Raw genomic sequence first — 18,390 nt, 5'->3', positions numbered from 1 at the left:
GTGGACAAACACGCCAATTGTCTTTTCTATCTTCTGGCAGTGGGCCACCCTGAAAGACCAAGAGCCTTTTACCACAACTGTGAACCATGTAAGCTGTTCCCTTAGCTCAAATGGTAGAGGCCTGTGCTTTGGTATAAGAGGACATTCTCCTATAAAATGCTTCCCTAATTTCTCTTCTCTACTACTAAGTAGTTTGTGAGTTTTCCCAGATTTCTTTGAAGTAAAATATACAAGATATTTAGCTCCTCCTTTGCCTTTTATGAACAAAACAAGCCCATTAAATGCAGTGTGAGCCTTATCTGCACATATTCTTACTAGTACAGAATTGTCACTGGGGCTGAGTAGAAGCAGTGGCTTTGGTGATATGATCAGGTCCCTCCCCCTGTGATGGCACTCACTGCCATAACCACCAGTTCCTAGACTGCAATAAAAAGATTTGGAACTTAACTGCTCCACTCTTTGATGCTGTTATGAATTGCAGTAGCCCCAACAGGGTACTATCGGAGCTTAAAAATACACATAAGGGGATAATCTATATCCTTACCTCTCATCAAGGTGCTCCCAGGCATCGATGCTTTGAAGTTTTATGCCTGTGTTTAAATGTAAGCATGGTAAGGAACGCTACTGAAATCAGTGGAACATGAAGCACAGACAGAAATATTTTCTGTAACAGTTTTCTTAAGGAAATTCCTAATCCCTGCTGTCTACACACTCTTGCTTTCTCTGTAACTATTAAGGACAATTTTTCATGCTGGCAAATGCCCTATAACATTACACGACAGTCATTATTTTGGACGCTAGTGTCACAAAACAGCCAATCCTCCTCAGGAGCCCTTCTCAGGTTATAAAGAAGCCATTTCAGACAGAAGTCTCATTTCTCTAAGGTTTAATTAAATACTAATTCAGGCAAATTAGAGTTACAAAGTAAATAAACAACACTGCAAAGCCACAGGTCCCCTGAGCTCAAAGCTACAACTCCAGGTCCCTCAGGACAGTGCTAAGCTTACCATTCAATTTATCTCTGAACTCCAAAATCTCACCAAAATAGTGTATATTGTAGGAGGCTGTATATTTCTATCTTATTATACAGTTTATCTAAGCTCCTGTTACAATGTAATCTCTAGATTCTCGAGCATTTTTATATGTGACTGGTTGTAAAGTAACACATTAAACCAACAGCTTAAAGAAAGATGTGCCACTTAAAAAGAATATCCAGTTTTGATTTAATTATTGAGCATGTGGGAAAGGAATGGTTGAAAAACTTGCATAATTTGTGTCATTAGTAAGTTAGTGTAAATCAGCCTCACATAAATTAGGTCAGAAATCACTGATATGATTTGAAATTAAGTTATCTGACGGGTATGCACAGGTCTGTCACAGTTCACTAGTGTGTCCTCTATTTTTATTTAGGAAGTAAATTAGATTTAAATTTGGATTGTCCATTTTGGCATGTTATTGGAGCCAATAATCAGAGAGAAAAATTCTAAACCAAAACGAAACACTGTTTTGAAACTTGGGTTCCTGCCCCCAACATACACAGAGAACACCTCAATCCTCATGGCCCTGCACCTTTCAGCCCTGTGACCAGCCTGCGCACAGCAGCACCCTTGTGATCCTCCACCTCTGCCCTCATACCCCACTAACTGCATCTGCTGCATCCTGCCTGCTCTCACAGATGCCACACAGGCACACGTCACCATGGAGCTCTTGCAGGTACCTCCTGAAGGTACATTGGGCGGTTTGGAGCAAGAGTTCGCCTGTTGCCGCCATGCTTTCCATGCACTGAGTACTTCCTCGGCCTCCTGAATGGATGTGCAGGTCTCCCAAAGCACATACTGGGAACAGGGGAGGAATCCTTCTAAACAGACTTAGTTATTTCTTGTGATATTAATCACTGAAAAATTGGCTTCAGCCAACTCTCCTAATTCAGATAATCATACTCAACTATGTAGAGAAAAGATTTGAATGCAATGACTTCAGACATACGCTTGTCCGTGTGGTTGTGTTACAGGTGGGTGGTGCCAGGCAGGGTTGAGTGAATTATTTGAGCCATTTTTAAGAGCTTGAGCACACAGAAGAACTTCATTAATAGGAATTATTTTTTTATTGAAGTTTTTCTGTGTATCTGTATTAAGAATTGAACTAACACATTACACAAATACTGAAGCAAAATAAAAAAAAGCCTGGACAACAAGATGACTGGAATCTATAGTCTGCTCACCGTATTTCACAGAATTTGAGATGTTCTGAGTGGTATCCTTCTCATTGTAAAATAAACTCAGGAAAATCCCCAACACCACCGCTTCAATTGTCCCCATGTTTCACAACAGCCTTTTAAATGCATCTTCTCAAAAGCCTGTAATGTGTATGAGAGGGGAAGCTACTGATGTAGTTGCAGCTGAAGCCAGTTGTAACTTGACAAATCAGTCTATTAATTATGAGCAGACTGCAGAACAACTGTAGCCTTGTGGGGTGATCTGGATATCAGAATGCTGTTGCTTCTTTGCTCAGGGATTTTGCTAATTTAGTTTTACTTTCATTTTGTTTAGGGACAAATCTGGATGGTCTTTATCTGATATTTATGTAGAAATAAATCAGAAGAGACTAGATGATATAAGAAACCATATTAATGAAAATCAGTTCTTTGGGTTTAGAAGGCTTGGAAGATAAAAAGTGAAGTGCATATTTGCAGTCTGAACAGAAAATGAGATTTTAAAACCAGTGACTTTTAGCTGACAGAGAGCAAAGAATACATGAATGTAAAGATCAAATAGCCCTAGAATGAGGATTCAAGCAGGACTGACTCTGTATTGCCGTACTTTCACAATCACTAAGCTGGCAGAAATCGGCACTGCATCTGAAAAAAGCATCCATTCTCTCCTCTGCATACAAAGATCGTGTCTCATGCGCTCACAAACATTTTGACCCCGAACAGTTCCCAGGCTCTTGTTGACCAACACAAATACATACAGAGCCGCGGAGCCCGAAAGACAAAGCCGGGGAAGACAAGACCAGTTCTTTCAACAGCAACATAGCTTCAAAGTGATTGGACAATTCCGGTACTAGTTCCACTGTCTTGCAATATCAACAGTGCTCTTAGGTATCTACAGGCAAAGGAGGGAAACGTCATGAGGGGTGTCTGTCTAGTAAATAAAGCATCTTGCAGACTACATTCTCCAGGGCAACTTCAGCTATGCTTTGGGGGGATGGGGGGATGCTGAGGACACAGGTCCCCTTTCGGAAGTTAAAACTGACTGTAGTATTTTCTTCACAGAAATGACAGATATAACTACAAAATTTTCATTTGCTGCTGGGACCCTTGATATAATGATTGCTCATCCTTGACTTGGTACGGAAAAGGTAAGAGGAACTGTTGTTTCGCCTTTTGGTTTAGACATTTAAGTCAAAGATGACAGACTGTTACTGATTTTGTAATTTTTACAAGCTATGATTTTCACCTTTTAAGCAACACGAACATTTTTTTTTTTTGTCAGGAAAACTATGTACTGAACAGACATGACATTTAAGAACATACTTGCCTTTGGAATGTCTCACAGCCTTCAGATTACGGTAATACAATTAAAAAAATGATAGTCGGATGGAGTTTGGTGTTTATTTTTCAAAGACTACATATGGAGCAAGACGGAAAATACAGTGCTAAATATAGACTGCTAAATTTTATCATTAGCATGCTGAAATAGGGTCTGTATTTATCTGAACAGAATCCATATCTTAACACACATTTATACAAAAGAATTTCATATCTCAGCTTGGGATGTCATCCATTGAATTATGACAGCTTGATGTTCATGATCACTTTCCCAGAATTTAGGCAGAATTACCCCCAAACTCCTGGTTAAGAGGATTAACAAAGTGAAGCTTCAATCTAGGTTATACTTTTGAGCCATGCTGTACAAGTTAATGCATGAAAGGAGCTGCTCATTTAATCCAGTTATAGTCAGTGTGACTTACTTCAAAACCTTTTAGGTTGGTTTTCCTTCCACTTCAAAATAATTTTTGAATTGTCAAAGCTGGACCCAAGACATTTTTTAAAAGCACTAGTAAGTAAACCTTGGACTGCAGTCGAGCTGGGAATATAGTTTTCATTGAACATAGCCTTTAAATATATCTAAACAATTTTTTGTGCAAGGGATGCAGTAGGAGGTGGGAAAACTCATATTGCCTTAACGTCTGATTTTTATGCATCTTGGGTCATCCAACTATTCAAGCATGCAATCACATTTTTTGATAACTCTCTTGTCATCTTTGTATCTTCCAGTCATACTTTGAAACTTCAGAGTTACAACACTTCAGTGCAACTAGTTCCAGAACCTTCTTTTTCAACTGAATATAGTGTCCCTATATAGTGTTTTGAAGTGGAAAAATTAAGTATTGGCCTAGGTAACAACATATACAAGGTGCAATACGTACATATTGCCAACATCTTATAAAGAAACATCTGGAATGCTGCTTTGGAAGCAAGAGTTCTCCAAACACCCCTTCCTGTTTGAACTGTAAATTTTACAAAACGTAAAAGCAACTCATCAAATGTATAATAACTTAGGGAAAAAAAAATTGCCCACGTATTTTTTCTTTTAGCCTGGAAAGTTCTGTGTACCTAGGATGAAATGTAAAGGTTAATCCAATTCACAAGTGGGCAAAGTTGAACCACCCCATTTAAGAATCAAAAGCACTTAGAAATTTGGATAGTTCTCTCCTATATTTCAGTTTTCAGTGCTCAAAAAAAAAAAACCCAACTGATTAACTGCCATTTGTTTTCAGTTTCAAGAGTATCCATCAGCCCTGCAAGATAAGTGAACAGTTATTTGCCTGGCCATGTTGCCTGCAGCAGTTGCAGTGGTCTTGAGAGACCACTGGCTGCTGTACAAACCAGGGCAGGTGGAGGGGCAAATGACACTTTTATTTGGCATTTCAATGTTAAAAGGGCTAAGACTGGGAGTCACTTACTTGCTCAGCATGAGAGAAATTCAAAATTGCAATTCTCTCCTCCCAGTAAAATGCCCAATTCATCCCTATTAGGTGCTTTACATTTGGGAAACAAGTCGTCCTTTTTCCTTCTTGGTCAAACTGCTCCATTGACAATGATGGATGCAGCGCCAATTAACTTATGAATGGAATGGATAGTTAGAGCACTCTCCTGTAGGGGGAAGAGACAATCTTGCATCATCTTGGGGTTAAAAAAAACCAAACAAGGGCACTTTCATTAAAATAAAAAAAAAAAAAAATAATTGGATAGTGCCCCAATTGGTATTGCAACATCCACATTTTTTTGTGGATCTAGCAGAACAAGCAACATGAGAACAGTTTAACAAAAATCATCAGTAAGTCCAGAATTGCTTTCCAAGTAGTAAAGTACTTTGCCATGTTTTTAAAATGGAAACGAAATAAAGAGAACCACTTAAAGAATTACTTAGCTACTTGACTTTAATCAAATACTGTAGATTTCTGATTATGTATGCCAAGGAAAACAAAACCAAACCAAACGCAATAGCAAGTCTACTGTCCACACCTCAGTGTTCCTCAGTTTTTTGCTTCTTGCAGCTTTTAGTCCCATCTCAAGTTTTTCATATGAGTTTTAAATTTACTGTGATTTTTGAAAAAACATGATGTCAAATTTAATAAAAACTGAGCTGCCTGCAAGTGGAGGAGATGCACTCAGAATCTCCCTCATCAAGCACTGAGGCCCAGAATGTTTCAGGCTCTACTTTCAAAACCTTCTGTACCTTTTTGTGTGTGTGCACATTTATCACATCCCAAGGCAGCAGCACAGGGACAGCAAAACACTAATCTAAGCCAATCTAACTTAACTCTGGAAATAGTTCCTTGAATTAAGGATGATAAAAGAAACAACACCAAAACCCATCTCTGAAAGGGCACACAAATTTCAAGAATTGCAAATATTTATGATTCAGATAAACAAACCCTGATGACAAAGAAAGAATCAACAACTGTTTCTCATGCTGGCAATAGATATTTATTGTCATTTTGGAGATTGGTTACCATGTGTATATCAGGACTTCAGACTAAAAACAGATTTGGATTATCAAGTCTTAGCATTTGCCAGTTGGAAATTAAAGAACTCAATGTAAAGCTGACCTTTAGAAGATCTTCAGTTGCTCTGTGTCCCAGCCCACTTTTCTTTTTGTGATAAATTAAACATCTCTCTCCCACCCCCATCTTCATTTCAACCTCAGAAAAATAAATTATCATCCAAATGCATCTTTTTCTAGTTTTACTAGTAATCTGCTGGCAATCTCAGAATATTTGATTCTATAGCTTGAACAGGAAGCTAACCTGTACATCATCCACTTTATCGGGCTACCAAGTCCAACTTTCAGGACTAGAGTTAAGCAGATTAAAGATTTGCTTATATTGGACTATTGTGCTTCCATTATTATGGTATAAACCTTCAACACACGTGCTTTGCTGTTCCAGGACAAGCTACATCAGTGCAAGATCTGACAGTCTGTGCAAAAGAAGCCGCAGTGCTACAAATTCTTAAAATACCTTTCCTCTCCAACCTCACGTGTATTGACTAACAAACATCTCCCTCCCACTAATTTCCACAATCCCAAATACTGCCCCAAAAAAGAGATAGATGAAGACATTTCATGCTTTTATACAAAAAGCAAACAATCTTCAACTCCAATCTCCCCACCCAAAAAAATAACCCAGGGCAAAACTATTTGTTCCCACCCTCCCAACCCCTTTCTAGCTTTTGAATGTCACCAATAAAACAAACGAATACAACTTACTGTACAAATATGAAGCTGCAAGCATTCAAGTTACAGAACATTCTGAAGATATTTCAAGCATAAAAAGTACACTTGATAATTGCAAAAATAAAGTTTCACTTTTTTAAAAAACATTTTGATCAGAGCTCAAGCAAAACAAACATTTAGCAATACCTAATTCAGTTGAACTTCATAAGAACACCATCTTCAGAAGTCAAACACAAACAAACTCAGATTTTTGGTAATAAAGTAACTGAATATGTCTTTTAATGAAGAGAAATGGTATATACAACAATGGCACAGACCTTAAGCATCAACAACAGAATTCAGCCAAGAGTGAGTCTACAAGTGAACGGAGTCATTCTTAGCATCAAATGGTACTGATTACTGAGAACCATAATCTGCCAGGAACAGATGTTAAGTTAGATTGGTATGAATGGAAAGAAAGATCCATGACATCAAATAGGCTCAGTTTTTGACACTGAACTTTTTTTAGGCTAACAGTTTCACTAGTGCAAGACCATATGTTTACCTGATTAAATGAAAACTCATAAATGTCACAATTTAAGAACACTCATACAAAACTATTTTTTTCTTTTAAAAAAGTGCCACATACCATACTTTTACTAAAAAAGTTACAAACTAATGGAAGACTGTCTGCCTCCATCTCTTGTCAACAAGGAAAGGCCAAAGCGATTCCTTGATCCCAGCTCGAAATGGTGTTCTCTGACCTATCCCCAGCATCTCCAACCTGGAGCAGTCTAGCTGAGCATTCCTTGGACGAAGAGCACCCACAACGGGACAATCAGTAATCTAGAAAATAAACAGAAAAAACCCAACACACCAACGAGTAATCAGAAATGACAGAAAAACATTTATTCTTATATATGCTCATTTAGAAGTTTCCCTTCATAGCTTTCTATACAGGTGCATTCCTCTCCTCCCCTCCAGCTATGTTGTGTGTTGCATATTTTTTGTGTGTGCTAGTTTTTTGTTTGGTTGCAGAGAGGATTCTTTGTTTGCTTGTTTTATGGTTAACTTCATTTCAACGTCAGAGATATCAGGTAGAGCGACATGACATGTCTAAATTTGAGTTCTTCTCACTCAGTTGCTGCTCACCATTTATGCTTTTCCATGTTTTATTCCTATTTTCACCCTGTGACTACAATCACAAGGTAAAAAATGCTCTAAAATGTTGACGGAACCATGTCCTGATCAATATACTTGAAGAGAAGTACATTTGGGCAGAAAAAATTCAGACTAACTTAGTGTTCTCCATTCCTTTTTTTCTCCATCTTCCAAGCCACATTCCAGTTCCAAAATCCTTGGAATTTATTTTGGATATAAATAAAATCTTATACATGACAGTCTCACAACATTGCAAGTATGTCTTTTAAGAGCAGTCTCTGAAGTGTCAAAAAAACCTGCAGAATGGGTGTTTTAAGCAAAGCAAAAATTATTTGAACTTAAGTGAATGTTTTCAGAAATAAATTTGGACATTGAAAAGTTCTTACAGATTCCTACCTTCAAGTTAATGTTTTGTCAATCCGTAGGCTTTTTCAAGGACAAAAATACAACAAAAAATATGGATTTACTTGTGACTAAGGGTAATCGTTCTGCAGAAATACTGTTACGCTACAGACTGCAAAACTGGTTGCCGACTGACCGGGGAATTTTCATCTTTCAGCAAGTCAAAGCAGCTGTTGTTTTTCCCAGTTAGGTACCAGACAGTGTCCTTGGCAATACATCTGCTGTGCCAGACATACACAGATCGTCCTGAAGAGGAAGCTTATTTCTATAGCTAGTGTGAGACCTACTACTTAAAGTACAACCATCTTTCTACGGGTCAAACAACACATCACTTACTGGTCTCAAGTGGCTGCTGGGGAGGTTGAAAGCATCGGCAATTGCACATGCCATTTCATACTTAGTCATCTGTTCATTGCCAGACCAGTGAAATGTTCCTTTTACTGATGGATCCTACAAAAGAAACAGAAAGCATAGGTGAAAAAAAAAAGCAGCTAGCAAGCTGTCAGACTCATTCCCAAGCAAAAATTGTACAGAATAACCTTGCAGCAAGATCCTATTGTGAAAGGAATGTTACAGCACCTCACTGATGTTCTAGAAATGTCTTGTGCATTTTGAGAGAACCTGACTAGGGACTGAGACTGAAAACTGGTGTTACATATACCTGACCTGACTTTTCAAACACCTTAGAGTCTGTAGAATTAACAGAAGGGAAAGGAGCAAGTCAACCAACCAAATACTCAACCAAGGCAAGTAGCTGGGAAGAAGGAACGCGGCTCTTCTGTACAAATCACTCCAAAACGCAAAATTCAGCATCCACATTCTGAACGTCAAACTGCAAACTATGTGGAAGTCCTGTCAAACAAACTGATTGCACCACATCCATTGTATGTGCATGGTCCATTTTTTTCCAAGTTATATGTATGAAAAATAAAGGTGGCTGGTTGGGTTTGTTACCTTGCAAAGGTTCTAATCTGAAGATGCTGCTGAGAATAAACACACTCAAATCTTTGAATGGAGTGGCTTGTTTTCAAGTGTTCTTAATACAATATGCAAAGGCATCTTTGAGAATTACATTCAACCACCACGTTTGTTTGTTGTTTTTAACCCCAAATGGCAATTTGTAAAAGGCGTATTAGAATAAGTTAGCTGTTTGCACTTCTCTCCTGAACACTAGAAGACACATGACAATTTTCAGGTCATCTGTCCCATCAGTTCAATCACTTACGTTTCCAACATCAGAATATCCACATACACACATAACGATACTGTAGTATTATACTAGTTCTTTCCTCTCTCATAGTGTTCCAGAAATGCAAAGAATAATGCAGGTTATATGCAGTTCTCAGTTGTTCAGAAGCGAAGCCAAGATCTCCAGCTGGTTTTAGTCTGAAAAGGCTTGATAGCTTAAATTCTTACCAGCATTCTCTTCTCCGCTAGTTGTCTGCAAACAGCTGCCACATCCTTCACGTTAGTAGGAAATCTTTGTTGCCAGTGGTCCATGTTGGCAGATTTATTACTGAACTGAACTTTGTCAAACATGACAGTCACAGCACTTTCCTCCAGTCTCTCTACCTCTCCATACAGGATGGGAATCCTAAGTACTGCAGCACCTGAAAGAAAGGGTATTTTTAAAGTACTAACATTGTTATGAATAGGTATGAATGCTGTAGCATAACATGAAAAGTGTTAAGAAATATGTTGGTGATATTAAGCATTAACAAAACCCAAAGAAAATACAATTAATGCGTTTGCTCTCAGAATATCATTTTCATTTATATCAACTAAAACCTTTTACAAACACTAAGTTCATATAAACTTATTGCCATTTATGCCACTGATTTCCAGAAAGTTAGCAAGCTTTCATGAATGCTGCAAGAGAAAAAAGAAGGCCTGTTTTGGTTAGAACAAAAAATGACAACATTTTAAAACCAACTGTAAGTATGTGGCTACTTCAGCACTCCACATCCCCCCTGGGTAAGAGCACCAACAAAAATTCCCACCAATCACCATATTCAGGCATCAATTACAGGATTTTTTTTGCCCGAATGCATAATGGAGGACATTATTGACCAGAAAACCAGACATGAACCTTGGAATTAATAGAAAGCTTGACAAATAAGGAATAGCTTCACCCAATACAGTAGTGAAGAGTATCAGACTTCAAGACAGTGATATGAGACCAGTGAAGAAGTGCACATCACACTAGTCTGTCTCAGTACGAAGACTCAAAAGGCCTTTTTCAGGGAAAAGCGAAGGCTATGAAAATTAAAAGTAATACAGATATTTTTGCTTCAAGAAAAAAATAAAATCAGTCCTGAAATTACAAGCGTAAGTCACCAAATCATTGCAATTCTTCAAGATTTGTAGGAAAATGCTATTAGAAAGACCAAAAGAAAAAGCTAATACACAGATTATTCTCACAGAAAAGTGAACTGGAATAAGTCCTTAACACAAGAAAAACAAATACAAAAAACCCTCCAACATGATGCTGATTTCCTGCTGTTCTAAAAACAGTTATTTTGTCACTCAGCAAATTTGTTCTTCCTCTCTTAAAACACAGGGTGACATGTCTCTTATTTAATATCTTCAGAAGTACTCAGCAGTTGAGGGAAACACTGCCCTCCTGGTGTTCTCAGGAGCTGAGCCCTGGAGCGCATTAGCTTCAGCCCAACGCTTCTGAGGACCTACTGAAACTTGATTTTTATAAGCATGAGTACTAGATAGAACTTGTATCCCCTCTTAACCAAAAGTAAAATACATTTTCTAAAAATACACAGAAACCCCCAAATTATTAGTGGAGATTGTTGCATTATGCAACAGAAATGGATATGGAAGTTCTTCACGCAACTACAGACATCTGACAGCCTGAATTCCACCCATACAGTATTAGCAAATTAGCAGTTGGAAGATTAATATGTGTAAAATATTGATATCTGTATGAAACAATAAAATTGACATTTTCAAGCATCTTACTCAGCACCATCTCCCAATTCGCTCTGCTAATAATGGCACTGCTGCAGCCCACGGCTGCCTGACAGATCACGCTCAAAAAGGTTATGAAACCCCAGTGAAGCGCTGAGCTGGAGGAAGGATCTAGCAAGATACCCACACGTACTTGAGTGTGCTGCAGCCCTATCTTCAGTAGCAATCTCGAAGAGGGAGCAAACAGCATCACAGTCAAATTCAGAGATGATGAATTAAGAGGCGGCGTGAATAATTCTCTATTTAAATTGGTTTTTACTTAAATAAGATTTATCCTATCAAAGTATTTTTAGAAGTATATTTCTTAGTAGTAATGACAAATCTATATTAAAAAGCCTACCATTTTCAAATATAGTATATATTTACTTATTGAAAAGACTATCAAATTATTTTATCAATGGCTCAATTCTCTGGTTAAGCAGAGCTGAATCACAGTGCTTCTCTACTTAGAATCTGCGAATGGAAGCTGACTGCACACCAACTAGGAACAAGCAAGCCTCTCTTTTATACAAGAAATAAGTTTTAAATGGAAGGGAATATGTTCAGTCCCAAACTTTTTCCCTTCTTAAGTACAATTTTTTAAAATTATGTTTGTATGTTTTGAATATCAATTTTCATTAAGAAAATATTTAAATAATAAATTTTAAAAATTAGTTGCTTAACACCAGAAATATGTTACTAACCCTTTAGGAAGTGTTACAAGCAGGAATCTGATGTGTGTGGTAAGATAAGTGGGTAAAAATAAAATGGATGGTTTGAAGGCTTATGTAATGAGAGCAAAACAGGAGACCAGCAAGAAAACCACAAGAGTGACAATAAACACTTACATTGATTTTATCTGCATAATTACTGAATCTCAAGTCTGATTTTCCCTTGAAGTAAACATACCTTTAGAAGAATTGCAATACACCCCCCTAAATAACAACAGCTAGAGATTAAGTGTGGTAGAGCTTGTGCCATTACAAACATATGATGATGTAATTTTTATCTTTCCTTAGGAATAGTTGATTCACAGTAGACAAAGGCTTGTGGATGTCTGTCAGTAGAGACGAGTAACACAATGAAGATCAGAACAAGTAAGAAATAAAGCTTTAACCAACTGATGAGCAATAGAAATTGTTTAAGAGCAAGGAGACTGATTCCTAATCACATTCTTTTCTAAATCTCTTTTCCATGTTTTTGCAACTTTACCACTGACTTATGAGCCTATTAAGCTAATACACAACAAAGTAAAAACAGAAAGCCTCTATTCAAAATGTGCAAGTGTATTCTTACCTTCATTATTTTCCAGGACTGCTTTTTCACCTTCCAGTTTGGTTTTACCATATAAATTCAGGGGATTTGGTACATCGGACTCTTTATAAGGAGGGCTTGTTCCATCAAATACATAGTCTGTACTAATGTAGATCAGAAACGCTCCAACTCCAGCTAGGAAGAAAATGTTTATACATAGTCTATTTTAATTCATGCCTTGTTTGAAATCTCAATCAACCTTTAAAGGACTTCATCTTCTAGCCTCATTCCTTCCCGCTGCTTGGTCTGTTCACTGAGCCTTCATGTAGACACACACGCTATTCTTATAAAAAATGGAGCAATGGCATACTGATGGCAGAAATTACATTCAGCACTTACAGTAACTTAGTTGTATTTATGTCCCTGGATAAATAAATGCAATATTTTAACAAGAAATCAAATCCACGAGGTGGTCTCCTTACCTGCCTCTTTCGCCAAGTTCCCTGAAGCAGCCACATTGAGCTGAGAAGCAGCATCTGGATGACTTTCTACAACATCTGGCCTTCTCTCAGCAGCACAATGCACTATAACATGAGGCTGGAAATTAAATACTAATTTTAAACAACAAACATTATCAAGAGATTGCAGTTGCACCCGAACTCCAGCAATTAACTCCCCCAAGCAAAGAGGCGTTTCACTAAGTTGTGAGAAGCAATAAAGGCAGTAGCCGTATTTTCAATCGTGACATTCCGAGGAGCAGGTTTTCCTTAAGAAGTAGAATAGAACCATGTTGCTTCAAGATACAAAAAACCTGATGATTAATTTTGCAGTTACGATCTTCAGTAGCTTTGCTTTTACAGCAAGTTTTTTTTCCTTTTAATTCAGTGTAGTACTATAAAATGCAATAATAATATTTATCTCACACACATAATGGCACTTAAAAAAACATCCACCAAACTATTTTTAGATAAACCATTTACACATGGCTTATTTGACATAGGCAGACTAATAAGATACTTAAAGTCATCTAATAGAATGGCATCCTGTATAACGTATTTCAGGTTTTATTTATTCCTCTTGCAAATTAGATTGGAAAAAGAGTGAACTTACTGCACACTAAATGTACAGTTACTGCTGTTGGATTCAAGTATTCCTCAGCTTGAAAAGAACTGCCTCATATTACTATGTCAGTAACTCACAGCTATTTTTTTAACTATTTACATGTACACCGGTTACTTGCAATCTGCCTATGGTGATGACAGCAAAGTTCAGAACTACTGTATCTACAGAGCAAACCCACGCTCCAGATGTGCAGAGAAGGCAGCCATCCACTGTTGAGCTCTGCCAGAGCATTAGCCTCTCCAAAGCTACAGGAACTCCGCATCAGAACAGTACTACCAACTGATTACCAGACGTATAAAGTACCCGATCCATCTACTTCATACTCCAGAAACTTACCTGAAAATCATGGATAATGTCATGAACTGCGATAGAGTCCAGAAGATTAATCTGTTCAAATCTGGGCTGAGCTCTCCTGTATCCACAGCCAACTGCATTCCAATTATTTTCATTGAATTCTTTGAAAACAGCTCTGCCAAGAAGTCCGGTGGCACCGGTAACCAAAACTCGCCTACTGGGAATATCAACATCTTCCTAGAGAAATGAGAACAGGAAAAGCTGTGTGTCTACTATTATTTATTGCTGGTTTTTTTTCTTAAAAAGTACACAAGGCTGCAATCAGTGCTACTGTATTAAATAGCTTTCCTTGTCACATGAGTGCTTTGGGACATCTCATGGAACACAAACAACTAGAAGCACCAATACTGTACCTAGCCAAGCATTTAAACATATTTTTGAGGATAAGGTAAACAAAAACGTACATGGGAAAGTCAATTACTTCCACAACAAGAGGGGAAAACCAACCACTAACAAAGACAGAATTTTAAGTTCACTCAAAATCTGCTAACTTTGTGCAATTTGAAATGATGGAAAAAACTTCTTTTGAAAATGGACCCCAACTATTTAACATCTAGAGTGCACCGCCCACAACAAATAAATGTGCACAGACTGTGCCTGCTAGAGGCTGCAGCAGCACCACACAGCTCGCTATGGGGCTGCCCACAACAACTGTAGCAACTGAAGACTTCAATTTTATCATTTAATAGACCAGTAATTCATCATTATTCAACCCAAGTGTCTAATAATGAGTAAAACCAAGACACAGCTCTCTCTTCCCGGTTTTACAGAATGCATCTGAAAGTGATTTGGTAACTTTAACTCAATCTACACAACACACTAAAGCTTTACTTCAGCTACCACACACTTCAGTACTGGAGACAGCTGTGTACATCAATGCACACAAAGTTTGTTCTTCTCCACTGCTCACTAGACCATCAAGTTTTCAAGACAGCAAACCTAAGATTCATGTCTGTTTATGTGTTCTTTATTTTCCTTTCCTGCTTTTGTTTTGCACTTATCATGGAAAAAAAGCCCATTAAAAAGAAAAATAAAAGCATGTGCTCACATGCCCATACAGAGCTGCAGGTGTGTAGAATCCATAAATCTTGGATTTCCTGACACTCTGTCCACAAGTACCCTTTGTGACAATTGATTTTGATTTTGTAAATGCTCTCTACTGTGCAAATCAATGAGCCCCGTCACTTGGAAGCGTTCTTACGTTTTCAACATTGTGACAGACGGTTACTTTTTGATCGAGGCACAGGAAGCAACAGAAATCACTTTCAAATAACCACCTGTGTTTTACCCTGTAAGTTAAAAAGCTTTTGTTCTATTAAGGTATACGCAGAGGTGCGTTACAGAAACAGCCTTTCCCAAAACAACTGCTTAAAGCTCCCAGCACACTGCATGTGTTTTCCTCAACTCCAAATCTTCAGGCAAAGGATGACTTGTTCCCATCAGTACTGGATGAAAAATAACAACTTATGTCTAGACAGTTTCCTGAAAACGACAAACTACAGCAAGTCATGTTTTAAAAAAGTTACCTTTATCTTTGCAGTCAATTTGACCTCATAACACAAGTTTATTTACAATTTTTTAAGCCTGCCCATGCTTGTCTGAAAAGCATAAGCGAGAACATACAAGTACTGTTTTCTGTGTTTTTTATACACTTTTTATCTTAGCAAAACGTGAATAGAGCATCATAGAACAGATAATTAGCACTTCTATAGCCAGAGGAGAACTGCTAATAAAGGTCAAAGACTTCTTGAAGAAAAGAGAGTTGAAAACTTTTCTAAAAATGTCAGACTATCTTGAACAAGTAGAAAGTGCCCAACATACAAACATGTAATTTGTAAAATCTGTCATTTTTAACCATCATTCATCCAAGTTTGTTTATTTTACACACCACAAAGAGGACACTGCGTCAGTAGCACAGCTTGAACTGAATGATCACAGCTTTCACCCAGTTAAGTATAGCTTGCGACCTGTTGCTCTTGTCTGCAAGACAAACTGCTTTCAGTAACTTGTCTCTGAGAAACCGAGAGAAGCAATAGATGTTTCCCCTAAATTCAACACAAAGCAACTACCACTTTCACCATGCTTCACCTTGCTTGAAGTTAAATATCCTCGTAATACAAAACCTGCCCAGATTAACTCTTTGCCTACACGCTCCCTTGCTCCTGTGCCAAATGCAGCCAGCTGCAAGAGTATTGCTGTCTCAGACGTGGTAACTGCAGACAGCAGAGCCTGGGAGGTTCTGTCAAGGACCTCAGGGGTTTCCTGTTCCCACCTCTGCCGGTTGCTGATGCTCTCCCAGGCTGCGGAAGCTGCTGCTGCTGCCTCTCAGCCACCCACAGGCACACAAGTCACTCTGGATGAACAGCACCATTTACTTCAGGGCAGCAACCACACTGTCCTTAACAGCGAGCAGAGCTAAAAACTTCAGTCCTGTTACTGCCTTTGCCTAGCAATAAATTAATTGTGGTCCTCTAGAAGACAAGACGACAAAAATCTGTAACTACTATCTAGATGAATCAGTACTTAACTGAAGCCACATATGGCAGAGCATCTCCTTTTTAACTTCTGTCATTGTACATATTTTTTTCTTAAATATGGCTGGAATATTAATAACATAATGCAACTAAAAGACAAGACTGCTCTTAACTTATCCTGATGAGCTAAAAAGTACATTTAGAATTTGCAGTAATTTAGTAGGTACTCTATGTAAAGAACAAACAACATCATACAATTAATATGTCATTCTTTTGCCTGCAAGTTTTATAGGCTTAAATACAGGTTCTTGTTCAGGTTAGCCCACCTGCTAACAAATCTTTTACACATTTCTCAACTAAGCAGCAACCATTTTCAGTTATCCGTTATTCAAAAAGTTCTCCTAGCAATTCATTTTGAAGGCCACCTAACTGCACAATTTTGAGCTTTACAATAAAGCATCCAATGTCTTTTTTTTAATCTGATATTCAACGCTCACTAAAAATTTATGTTATAAAAAGCATTGCACTCGGCAGTCACATTCACACAGAAATATACAAACCACACCGTATGACTAAAAAATGGCATTTATGAGAAGATTACTTTGCAGACACTACCAAAACACAAAATAAGAGTGTAATTTATGAAAACAGTAAAACGTGAAGGCACAAGGGTTTTTAAGCTTTATAGAAACTGAGCTTGACAAAATCATGATGAACTCGAAAATATGAACTTTAAGAAACACCCACTAAAACCAGAAGCTGCTGGGATAACACAGATTTGAGACATAAAATGACAAAAACGTCTGGACAGGGCAGTCACTCCAAAAGCGGCCTCTATTCAGCTTTGACGCCACCTACAGAAACAAGAGGCAAAACTAAAGCCCACAGGCCCCGAAATCCCGGCCCGGCGGGCGAACAGAAGTGAACGGTGGCAGAAAGTCCCCCCGGGTGTACGTCGCTCCTCAAACGGCACCTGCTCGGCGGTACGAGCGCAGAACGCGACCGGAGAAAACAAGTCGATGTACAATCACCGCACGGCGCTCCCCTTACAAATACATCTTCCCTATGCCATAAGGCCGCTAGGATTAAGCGGTTTAACAATTAAGTGAGGTTAACAAACCCAACTTCTTCTTACAAAATAAAAAACAACGGCAACTAACATAAAGATAACGTAAGAAGAGAGAAAACTCCTCAGGTTTCTCGAGCTCGCGAGTGACGCCCGTGCGGGCGCGGCGGGAACTGACACAGCGGGAACGGACACAGCGGGAACTGACACAGCGGGAACTGACAGACACAGCGGGGCCGAGGCCGCCGCACTCCCGACCCCGCCCGCGGGTGCGGAACCGGCCCCGCCGCACTGCGCCTCCCGCGCCGCCCCAGCGCTCCCCGCCCGGCCCGGCCCGGCCCAGCCCCGCCCGCAGCGGCGGCCCTGCCCGGGCTGTGCGAGGGCCGGGCGGCCGAGCCGCGGCGGAAAGCCCCCACCCGCCACTGTTGCGCACCGGGCCAAAACGGCCTCGACGCGGGCTCCTAGGGCGCCACCCACCTCCACCAGCTCGCAACGCCCCGGCACGAAGCGAATCTTGAGCTCCTTCTCCCGGCCCACCATGGCGGCGGCGCGGGGGCCGCCGGGGCCGTAGCCTGTGCCTCCTCGCCGCAGGGCGCACCGGCTGCGGGAGGGCGGACCGACCGCTCGCCACGCACGCTCATTGGGCCGCGGGGACACAGCCGGCGCAGGCGCCTCCCGCTGCCGCGCGCCCATTGGCTGAGGAGCGCTACAGTGGGCGGGGCCCGAGCGGCGCCTTAAAGCGGCGGTGGCGGCCGCGGCGTTCCCGGGCCGGCCTGGGCGGGGCAGCGCGGCCTGCGGGGTCTGCGCGCCGGGAGCGGGTCCACCCCGGGCCGGGGCCGCAGCCCCGCGGGGACTGCGCCGCTGATGCCGAGGC

The 18,390-nt window shown here is 39.8% G+C and overlaps 1 protein-coding gene across 1 annotated transcript; it reads right to left on the bottom strand.

Annotated features, from left to right (window-relative positions):
* Positions 1 to 5,059: 5,059 nt before the first annotated feature.
* On the bottom strand, positions 5,060 to 18,127 carry MAT2B (methionine adenosyltransferase 2 non-catalytic beta subunit). Its single transcript, XM_080353557.1, has 7 exons — positions 17,994 to 18,127; positions 13,959 to 14,153; positions 12,983 to 13,097; positions 12,543 to 12,695; positions 9,702 to 9,895; positions 8,622 to 8,735; positions 5,060 to 7,568 (listed from the first exon to the last, which is right to left on the bottom strand). Exons 1-7 carry the CDS (start codon positions 18,054 to 18,056, stop codon positions 7,398 to 7,400), a joined length of 1,005 nt encoding a protein of 334 aa, XP_080209683.1. The 5' UTR covers positions 18,057 to 18,127; the 3' UTR covers positions 5,060 to 7,397.
* Between the last annotated feature and the right edge of the window lie 263 nt (positions 18,128 to 18,390).

This window comes from Nesoenas mayeri, assembly GCF_963082525.1.
Source record: "Nesoenas mayeri genome assembly, chromosome: 14".
Taxonomy (NCBI): Eukaryota; Metazoa; Chordata; class Aves; order Columbiformes; family Columbidae; genus Nesoenas; species Nesoenas mayeri.
The sequence above is the reverse complement of the archived record's forward strand: the minus strand, read 5'-3'. Positions and strand labels throughout refer to the sequence as shown.

Excerpts from the sequence above, each read along its gene's own strand:
- MAT2B (XM_080353557.1), bottom strand. The coding sequence starts at position 18,056 with ATGGTGGGCCGGGAGAAGGAGCTCAAGATTCGCTTCGTGCCGGGGCGT. Across the intron at positions 8,736-9,701 it reads TAGCGGAGAAGAGAATGCTG|GATCCATCAGTAAAAGGAAC; the intron begins GTAAGAATTTAA and ends TTTCTTTTGTAG. Across the intron at positions 7,569-8,621 it reads CCAGCAGCCACTTGAGACCA|ATTACTGATTGTCCCGTTGT; the intron begins GTAAGTGATGTG and ends TTTATTTTCTAG.